This window comes from Pseudochaenichthys georgianus, chromosome 6 (genome assembly GCF_902827115.2).
Source record: "Pseudochaenichthys georgianus chromosome 6, fPseGeo1.2, whole genome shotgun sequence".
NCBI classification, from domain to species: domain Eukaryota; kingdom Metazoa; phylum Chordata; class Actinopteri; order Perciformes; family Channichthyidae; genus Pseudochaenichthys; species Pseudochaenichthys georgianus.
Window position 1 is genome coordinate 44,482,614 of NC_047508.1, and position 11,075 is coordinate 44,493,688.

The window sequence follows — 11,075 nt, forward strand, 5'->3', positions numbered from 1 at the left end:
ACCAGGAGCCTAGCACCAGGAGCCTAGCACCAGGAGTATAGCACCAGGAGTATAGCACCAGGAGTCCAGGAGTCTAGCACCAGGAGTCTAGCACCAGGAGTCTAAAACCAGGAGTCTAGCACCAGGAGTCTAGCACCAGGAGTCTAGCACCAGGAGTCTAGCACCAGGAGTCTAGCACCAGGAGTCTGGTACCAGGAGTCTAGCACCAGGAGTCTAAAACCAGAAATCTAGTACCAGGAGTCTAGCACCAGGAGTCTAGCACCAGGAGTCTAGAACCAGGAGTCTAGCACCAGGAGTCTAGCACCAGGAGTCTAATACAAGGAGTCTAGCACCAGGAGTCTAGCACCAGGAGTCTAGCACCAGGAGTCTAATACAAGGAGTCTAGCACCAGGAGTCTAGAACCAGGAGTCTAGCACCAGGAGTCTAGCACCAGGAGTCTAATACAAGGAGTCTAGCACCAGGAGTCTAGAACCAGGAGTCTAATACAAGGAGTCTAGCACCAGGAGTCTAGCACCAGGAGTCTAGAACCAGGAGTCTAATACAAGGAGTCTAGCACCAGGAGTCTAGCACCAGGAGTCCAGGAGTCTAGCACCAGGAGTCTAGCACCAGGAGTCTAGGTTGTCGAGTTGTCCGGTGCCTTGCTCAAGGGCACCACGGCAGGGCTGGGACCTCTCCTAGTAGCAGTCCACACGCGATATTTAGGTCTGGTCGGGGACTTGAACCGGCGACCCTCCAGCTCCCAGTCCAAGCCCCTACTGACTGAGCCACCGCCGGATTCGATGTGTGAACTGTATGGATTATTATCCACAAAGCCAGAACATTGTGGAAAGTGTCCTTCCTAGTTTCTCATGGTCTTTACACGACTCGTCCAAAACCCAAACACATCCTTCTGTTTGATATAAAACAGACAATCAGGAAATATTTGACCGGCTTTCGGATTAAAAATGAAAAACGGAACTCTCTTGCCGAAATGTTTCCCCATCTCTCGACTAACCGATGTGTAGACCAACTGTCACAGCTTTTCTCCGCAGCAAGTCACTTTCCAAAGAAGAAGAAAAACATCCGAGGAAGCTTTTCTGATTTGTATTCAACGTGCGTACCCATGGAAACGCATTGGCGTGAATGTATCTTCGCTGATATTTGGTACGACCACGGTGGCCTGAAACACATGTCCTGTCATCCTATTAACGTATATCCTGCTTTATATGTTGCTTCTGTAAATGTGTATTTCAACATGTATACTTTTTACTTTTTTAATGCCATTTTATTTCTATTTGAGATGATTACATTTTAGATTGTTTATTTCTATTCTTTTAATTTCTCTTATGTTCAATGCCATGTCTCTGTATGCTGCTGCAACGCAAACCTTTCCCACATCGGGATCAATAAAGTACTTCTTATCTGATCTTACCTTATCTTATCTTATGTTATCTTATCTTATCTTATGTTATCTTATCTGATCTTATCTTATGTTATCTTATCTTATGTTATCTTATCTTATGTTATCTTATGTTACCTTATCTTATGTTATCTTATCTTATGTTATCTTATGTTACCTTATGTTATCTTATCTTATCTGATCTTATCTTATCTGATCTTACCTTATCTTATCTTATGTTACCTTATCTGATCTTATGTTATCTTATCTGATCTTATCTTATGTTATCTTATCTTATGTTATCTTATCTTATCTTATCTTATGTTATCTTATCTTATGTTATCTTATGTTACCTTATCTTATGTTATCTTATCTTATGTTATCTTATGTTACCTTATCTTATGTTATCTTATCTTATGTTATCTTATGTTATCTTATCTGATCTTACCTTATCTTATCTTATGTTACCTTATCTGATCTTATCTTATCTTATGTTATCTTATGTTATCTTATGTTATCTTATCTTATCTTATGTTATCTTATGTTATCTTATCTGATCTTACCTTATCTTATCTTATGTTACCTTATCTTATCTTATGTTATCTTATCTTATCTTATGTTATCTTATGTTATCTTATCTGATCTTACCTTATCTTATCTTATGTTACCTTATCTTATCTTATGTTATCTTATCTTATCTTATGTTATCTTATGTTATCTTATCTTATCTTATGTTATCTTATGTTATCTTATGTTATCTTATCTTATGTTATCTTATGTTATCTTATCTTATCTTATGTTATGTTATCTTATGTTATCTTATGTTATCTTATGTTATCTTATGTTATCTTATCTTATCTTATGTTATGTTATCTTATCTTATGTTATCTTATGTTATCTTATGTTATCTTATGTTATCTTATCTTATCTTATGTTATGTTATCTTATGTTATGTTATCTTATGTTATCTTATCTTATGTTATCTTATCTTATCTTATCTTATGTTATCTTATCTTATCTTATGTTATCTTATGTTATCTTATGTTATCTTATCTTATGTTATCTTATGTTACCTTATCTTATCTTATGTTATCTTATCTTATCTTATGTTATCTTATGTTATCTTATCTTATCTTATGTTATCTTATCTTATGTTATGTTATCTTATCTTATGTTATCTTATGTTATCTTATGTTATCTTATCTTATCTTATGTTATCTTATGTTATCTTATGTTATCTTATGTTATCTTATGTTATCTTATCTTATCTTATGTTATGTTATCTTATCTTATGTTATCTTATGTTATCTTATGTTATCTTATGTTATCTTATCTTATCTTATCTTATGTTATGTTATCTTATGTTATGTTATCTTATCTTATGTTATATCTTATGTTATCTTATCTTATCTTATGTTATCTTATGTTATCTTATGTTATATCTTATGTTATCTTATGTTATCTTATCTTATCTTATGTTATCTTATCTTATGTTATGTTATCTTATCTTATGTTATCTTATGTTATCTTATCTTATCTTATGTTATCTTATCTTATGTTATCTTATCTTATGTTATCTTATGTTATGTTATCTTATGTTACCTTATCTTATCTTATGTTATCTTATCTTATCTTATGTTATCTTATCTTATCTTATGTTATCCTGAGAGGAACAAAGCGGTCACCATCAGGTTCAGCGAGCTGTGTTCTCAGAGATTGTCGCAGCTTTTCTCGACAGCAAATTACTTTGTATTTGATGTGCATAAACATTTGAATGCACGGTAAGGACTGGATCTTCGCTGGTATTCTGCACAACCACGGTGGCCTGAAGCATCCTTCCTGTCGTCCTGAGAGGAACAAAGACGAGTTCAGGTCACCGACAGGTTCTGTGTTCAGAGACAGATGGACGTCTCCCTCCTTCCCCTCCACACAGGTTACAAAGCAACACATGGCCACGACATCCAAGTGTACAGCGGCTACAGTGGCAGAGCATGGAGGAGGGCGGGGGGGTTAAACCAAGCGCCACTCACTCCCTCACTCTCCTCACTTCGCCTTTAAAAGACTGTTACCTTAACAAGTGGCGCCCAGGAATAAACGCTTTGGGCTGCGTTTGAGGTGCAATTAAAGCTGTGTCTCTCCCCCTCATGTCTAATTAGTGGCGCTCTTCGTCTTCCTCTCTCCCCGGGGACGGGACGATCCCACTCGCCCGTCTGTGCTCGCTAATTAAGTGCCAGGTTTTTTTTCTTTCAGTGCATCGAGGAGGTAGAGGAACAGTGTGGTCTGTGTTGTGGGAGAGGAGCCTTTTTAAGAAACGCCACCAACGCGGCCAGCTCTGCTGCCGACTGACAGACACATCGAAACACGCAGAACCGTTCCTGCAACCTCCGATCTCCCACAGCTGAAGCTGAGAAGCTAGCATTGATGGGTTCATAGCATTCATCATGTATTCCACATTTCCACCGCTCGACTGCACGCTCTTTGTTTTACCATTCGTAACATTTAGGGACGACGGTACCTGGTTCAAAATGATTTCAGCCAATTGTACGCAAAGATATTACTACAGTATTTATTTCGTCTCTTCCTCATATGTTAACTATATTTATGCTGCATTGATTGAATCCTTGGACAAAACACAATTTGTTTTCTTTTGTGAATTTGATAAATAAAGCATTTGTTTCTTAGATATTGTTTCGACCAATGATTTGTCAAAGAAAATGGTAACGTGTGCAAGACTGCACTTCCTGCACAATCTGGCAATTATAAAATAGCCAATCCACTTTCAATATTGTCCGTGCATACGTAACTGTGGGTATTGTCCACAGTAGATGACCATTACATGTATGATCTGTATGTGTAATGTGTATTTGTAAAGCGCTTTGAGAGTCTTTGATAAAGCGCTATAATAAATATAAGGATTATTATTATTATTATTATTATTATAACTATTTGGTTTGTAAATGAGAGGATTTAGTAGGTGACGTCTGTCAGATAAGAGTCCTTCCTACTCTGCAGGAATAACGTCTTCAGAGGAAAACTAAACGGTGAATAGCACTGGAACAAACCGTGAGTCACGTCCGGCTGAATCAGTAGAAGTGAGGCGCTTTCACACCAAGTACTTTTCCCGGAGTAGTTCCCGGAACTTTTCCCCGGAACTTTTATTTCCTGCAACTATCTAGTAAATCACGTTCACACCGCGTTCAAGTCCCGAGGGAGCAGCTGACGTCACTTCTTCTTCTGCTTTGGGTTTACTGGCAGGCCGCAAACCACTTCACGGCGTATACTGCCACCCGGAGTTCCCGGCCGGAAGTCCCCGGAGTTGGGGAAATTACTTCCGAGTAAATCGCCAGAACGCCGACACCTCCTCATCTCCACCGCTCCCATGTTTTATTTTGTGTTGCCATAAGTTAGTCTCTCTGCGTTTCTGCGCTGTGCTAATGCTAATAATGCTAATGCAAGCAAATAAAATGGTGGCTTCACAAAAACTTTTCCGAGTTTTACGGAGCGTTGTTTGCAATCCGCCCAGCCAATCAGGAATTGGAACCTTTCCTCCCCAGGAAAGCACCACCTCTCTAGCAGCCACTACAAAGGGGGGGAAAGGTTCTAGTTCCAGATCTTTTTGGTGTGAACGCAAAATCCCAGGAACTATTGGAACTATTCGTGGGAAAAGTACTCCGGTGTGAAAGCCCCCAATGCTTTTTGAAAGAGTACTCCATGTTCATCGTGAGTTCACAGAGTCCACGGTTTTCAAATGTCTTGTTTTGGCCAACCGACAGTACAACGTTTGCAATGATGCAGAAACACAGACAAGCAGAACATCACATTTGAGGCGCTGAAGCAGAGATGTTTCCATGAGATGAAATGCAACATATGCAAGTAGTCTTTATTTGATCTGTTTTATGTCTTGTATATATTTATATTGCATAGTTTGAGGAAACTGTAACCCATGTTTTTCTGTGTATATGACAACAGTGGCGACCCGTGTCTATCACAACTGGACCTTCTGTAGACATCCCCCCCCCCCCGCGGCCACCGTTATAATGTCCGTCTTTTCACTGAATTGTCGTCTTGAAAAAGGTACTCACAACAATTCCCCAACAACTTCCTCTCCACCTGCTGCACTTGCCATTTCAATGTTAAAAACAATAAAACGGCATGAATTGCTTCGTCGCATCTAGATCCTCTGTCTCGAGCCAGTGAACGAGCGGGCCTTCTAGAACACCCTGGAACCGAGGGGAACTCTGGAAGAACACGCCCATTGGCTACAAATCAACATCTGATTGGTTGATCAAACTGTCAGTCCAAACGTACGCTCTCATTCAGTGCAACGGCCAGGGCCTTCGATCAAGGATGTGGAATACCTGGTTGAAGGATATTCTACCCAGAGACCCAGAACAAGATCTGATTGGCTGCTTTCTTTTCTAACACAAAACCACTGAAATGCGAAGTGCATGGCCCGAGAAGGACAAACAAATCAACGTAACACTAATATTACAGATCAACAACACGGATACCATTCTCATTTATTCATTTTATTACATTTTATTTATATAATTAAATCGATTTTTAGTTAGTTTTATCTCAGTGTTCCAGGGCTTTCTCTGAACACCTTGAAGGCCCTGACGGTTCGCCAACGCGTTACAACCTTTGAACCTCCATATGATTTGTGATGGCGTTAATGACGTATATTCCTTTTGAGTTGTTAGGAGTGTATCACGACAGGAAGGGGAAACCCAAAGAGAACAATAGGGCCCCTTTAATCAGTGGTTTAATGTGGAGACTGGATTCTCGTCATTTGTGGTTGAGCCACTTTTTAAATGATGAAAATTCTTCCATCTCTTTCAGAAGACAAATAGATTAACCTCTTTCTAATATTTGAGATGGTATATTTTTCTCCTTTGAACTGGTTGAAGACGTACCTTTGTGATTTTACACTCTTAACTCTGAACAGACTTACTTACAATTACACTGCGATCAATTGTTTTGCTGCTTGATTCAAACTGAATGTTTGTATTGACAAATTAAGACAAATTAAAGAATACCTTCATGAACTACCCTTTAAATAGGTAGGTTGTATACAAATGTTGTAAATGTAAAAGTTGAAGTGTACATTTCACATTTATATTTAATTTAACACACTTGATATAAATAACCTGTGTGTAAAGCTCTTCAAGTGTTTTATCGTCAGAGTTTATAGATTTGTTATCTTCACTGTCAACTTGAATATTTTCTGTTTTAATTCTATTTTGAGATTTCTATTGTTTACTTCGACAGTTTCTCCGTATGTGCAATGCCTTGTTTTCGATGCGGCTGCAACACAAACATTTCCCTTATCTTAAACATTGAACTCCTGAAAGGGTTGTCGTCTCGACTTACAAGATGTCAGGCAGATGCATCCCGTGCAGGCTAGAAAAAGAAAGTGTTGAGTTATTATCGCGCTGACATCCTTCACACGGTGACATGCACACAGCACAAGGACTCGTCACAACACACACTCTCCACCAACGAGCCTCTGAGGACGATCGCATGCAGGCGCCCCCCCCGCTGACAGCAGAGACACAGTGTCACAGAAACAATTTGTCGTTTCTCGGCGCCGAGCTTGGCTCAGAGAGATACGAGTAACGCCGCATGCTCTTTGTCTCTCAGAGACTGGGACCAAACAGGATGACGAGTAGAAGTTTGGAAGTAGTACGACGGTAAAACTTGAGCATGCGGGGGAGGGAGAGGCAGAACGATTCAAAGGAGTTTTACTACAGAAGAATTCATTCCTCTTTAGTGGTGTTTGACAAACATGCAGATAGACGCACAGGAACAGAGGACAGTCAGGACTACAGGTCTTCACACTAACTCCCTAAAGTCTACACTTGATCCAGTTCTCCTTTTCAAATAGTTCTCCAACTTAATTCTGATTCAAGTCTGACTACAGGACTTTGTACGGTGCTGACTTGGCCCTGGAGCTCTACATCTTTACTTAGCAAAAGCAAAAGCACTTTTTTAGCCATGCTAGCTGCTGAAACAAAACGTTTTCTCCTATTGGGTGGATTTTCATGAGATATCGATGCCCAGAGGATGGAGTCCAATACATTTGGTAATTGTCCTCCTAAACCAAAAGCAATGTACACTTTCACCTACCCTATGTTTCACTTTAACACAGATCCCTCTCAATAAAACTCCTGTTAGCATCCTGTACATATTGGCAGATGCATGTTTAGCATTAGCACATTTTGTTAGCTTTACACTCATTTGGCATCTTGCCTTTATCCATAGTAGGGCTGTGCGATTATGGCAAAAATCATTATAACGATTATTTTGGTCAATAATTGATATCACGATTATTAAAAACGATTATCTATTTACTTTGAAAACATCCATTTATTGAAAAAAAAATGTGAACCGTATGTTTTTAAGAGTTGATTACCCTGAACTTTAAGTATAATTCAACTGAAAAAAAAAATAAATAAATAAGAAGATAATTACATTATTTTTTTTAAAGAAAAATAATAATAGTTTTATTTCGATTACGTTGTTTTCGTAATCGTTGCAAGCCAAAATCGTAATCGCGATTAAAATACGATTAATTGCACAGCCCTAATCCATAGGCTTCGGATATCACTGGTAAAATTAGACATCCCATTATTTTGTAGTAGTTCATTTTAACCAATGAGAAAAGTGCTAATGCTGAAGCTAAACATGCTATTGCTAATATCCACAGGATGCTGACAGGAATCTCTTTAGAGGAATCTGTGTGACATAAGCTAAGTACAAGCTGTAGCCTGCGGGTGGTTCAGGAGGAAAACTAAACCAAAGAAGTGAGGATGCGTCCTCTTGGCATCATCGATATCTGGTCTAAGTGGGAATCAATCCGCTAGTTTGAATGATTACAAGAAAACCTTGTCATTGTTGAAGCAGCAGCTAGCTAAAAGGAATACATTCGTCGGACTTTATCAGATTTCTTTCAGATAAGAGTCTGGTAAACACGGGCTAACGGAAACACTGGCACGCCTATGAGTTCACATATTCTCGGACCCTGTGAAGACCTTTAGATTAGTCTTTAAACAAGAGTATCTGTACTTCTACTTGAGTAAAGGATGCGTGTACTTTTACCCCCTCCCTCATACATACGTGCTCTCACACAGCGGTCCCATCCAGGCGGGGGCAGAGAAGCTCGGCATCTGAGGCAGCGAGAGAGGGAGGCTGGGGACTTTGGGGAGAGGAACGCTGGCTAGATTGTTAGTGAGCGACCTGCCGGTGGATGGCGGGAAAGGGAAATGTTAAAAGGAGATTAAAGAGATCGTGAAAGGGAAGAAAAAGTGACAGAAATAGTGCTCATACTTTCCTACAGCACACACACGGAGGAACAGTCACACATTGTTTCAGCCACTTGTGGTATTTGTAGGCCGTCTGGAAGTGAGCATGGCAGAGGCTTCCCTCGACAAGCGGCAACGGGATTGGCAAACACACATTGGTGATACTCCACATGTTTTGTTCAGCAGGATAATCGTCCCGTATGAACGCCATTTTGTGATCTTTTAAGCGTTAATGCAATCGCCAAAAGTAAATAGCTAACGTTAAGCTACGTACCTGTTGGTGTGATTACATTTTGTGTCTCATTTAGACATTTGTTAACTATGTGCAATATATACCTGGCTGCTAAATCCTTAGAACTGTTACAGGATGTGTATTTTGTAAATGATGTAACTTTTTATTTTTTATTATATCATGACTTAGTACTTGTTGCTGTAACTACGCAGATGTCCCCTCCGTGGGACTAGTGTTCTGATTCTGAACCTGTCTCTACGACTCAATGTGGGAACCACCGACCTTACTTCAGGCTTCTCACCACAAAGGATCAAGAAAACATCGACTTCAAGACGAGGGAACTCGAAAGTTGTAAATGCTCACTATTTTCCGGGCTTTAAGACTCACTCTTGCACCACTCCTTAAACGCGGAAATGAGTCAGCATTTTAGCGCTTCGTCTTCTCTCTCCTCAAAGTCAACGGATTGTTTTGAATGTTTGACGTTTCAGGACAGTACTATGGGTTGAGCGATGCTTTGCAAAACAGTCCATGTTTGGTGAATTTCACTTACATTCAAAGTCTTTTTATCCACGACAAAGAGTCAACGGTCCAACAGCGACTGCATCTGCTTTGTGTCGACGGCTCGGACAGAAACCACGGTCGGGTTTGTGTGGATCTTTTCTTGTCTCCCTCACTTTAAGAGTTTCAAACGGCCGTGAGGCGAGTGCAAAAACCCAAAGTGATCTTACTTGACGGACTGCCAGGTCTCCTGCTCGAAGCCGCGGTGGATGGACTGAGCGATGGACGACTCCATCAGGTCGATGTATCGAACGACCAGCGGCACAAACAGGTCCTGCAGGTGTTTGTGGAACGAGCCATTGCACAGGTGAGCTGAGGAGAAGAGGACCAGGTGAGCAAGTGTACTTGATTTGATTTGATTTGAAGTGTACGACCTTTTAGACCAGAAGACACAGCGCGACTCAACCCTAACCCCAGAACGCATTTATATTCTTCTGGTCGGCAACAGTAATGCGGTGAAGTTTGGTCTTTTCTTCAATATCATTTACCTCTGTTATTTATCGGTTTATTTATTTGTTGTTTTTGTTTTTCAATAACAAATGTATTTATTTAAGAAAGGAAAGAAAAAAAATGGGATGTGTAATTAAGTAGATAATTTGTTTATACATAATTTAGAATCAGTAATATTTTTGTATATCAATTTGACACCGATTAATTTTGTATTGTATAATAATTCATTATATTTTTGTATTATTGTTTTACACATTCAAAATAAATCTAATCAAATCAAGTTTTTTAACAATTATTTAAACTGCTGTCCATGTTTACCCGTTTCCAGTCTTTGTGCTAAGCTAAGCTAAGCTACGCTAAGCTATGCTAAGCTAAGCTAAGCTAAACTAAGCTAAACTAAGCTACTGTATATATCTATCTATCAAAAGGACATATCTCATCACATTATATCTCCTTGTCTTCTTTTGCACCATTGTCTTGCACTATTTTATTTATTTGTATATATTGTAGGTTGCGTTGTTTGAGGAGCCTGGAACATAAGACGTGCCTAAACTTCACTGTTTCGATTGTGCATGTGACAACAAAGTGATTTATCTTGAATCTAAAGTCTCAACGAGCATTCTTTAAACAAGCATGCTTCCATCCCTGATTCTGTTTGCTTAATCAAGATCTAACGGAAATGGCCGCCTTCAAAACTACCTTAAGATACGATACGATGTAGAGTACAGATTCACACAAGATGAATGCGATCAAAGATGATCGTTGTGCGATCGATGACGCTCAGATGTTCCTGGGATTGGTTGCGGAGGAAAGAAATCGGCAGTTCCATGAAGCTGCACCTTAACGAGCACGATCTGCGTTTAGCCGTCATTACGATCGGTTGTTTTCCTAGCAAACGGTTGGTGGGTCACATAAATGGCGCGTTGCACGTTTCCTATCCTAAAGGAGATAAGGAAGGAAGCATTGAAGCTCCTTTCCTAACCATTCACACAACTCATGCAGCTCTTTCCAAACCCTAACCGCACTGCTAATAATAATCCATTTGACTTTTCATTTGAGTAAACATAATTCAATCTGCAATTACTGAATGTGTGTGTGTGTGTGTGTGTGTGTGTGTATGTGTGTATGTATGTGTTTATATGTGTGTGTGTGT

The 11,075-nt window shown here is 39.6% G+C and overlaps 1 protein-coding gene across 1 annotated transcript in view; it reads right to left on the reverse strand.

The window, feature by feature from the left end:
- LOC117447927 (calcium-dependent secretion activator 2-like) overlaps positions 1 to 11,075 on the reverse strand; it is a 171,362-nt gene that overhangs the window by 38,462 nt on the left and 121,825 nt on the right. The window contains exons 8-10 of the mRNA XM_034084944.2: positions 9,643 to 9,784; positions 8,498 to 8,617; positions 6,752 to 6,781 (exon numbers count right to left, since the gene is read on the reverse strand). Coding sequence (XP_033940835.1) covers positions 6,752 to 6,781; positions 8,498 to 8,617; positions 9,643 to 9,784 — 292 coding nt within the window. The remainder of the gene's footprint in view (positions 1 to 6,751; positions 6,782 to 8,497; positions 8,618 to 9,642; positions 9,785 to 11,075) is intronic.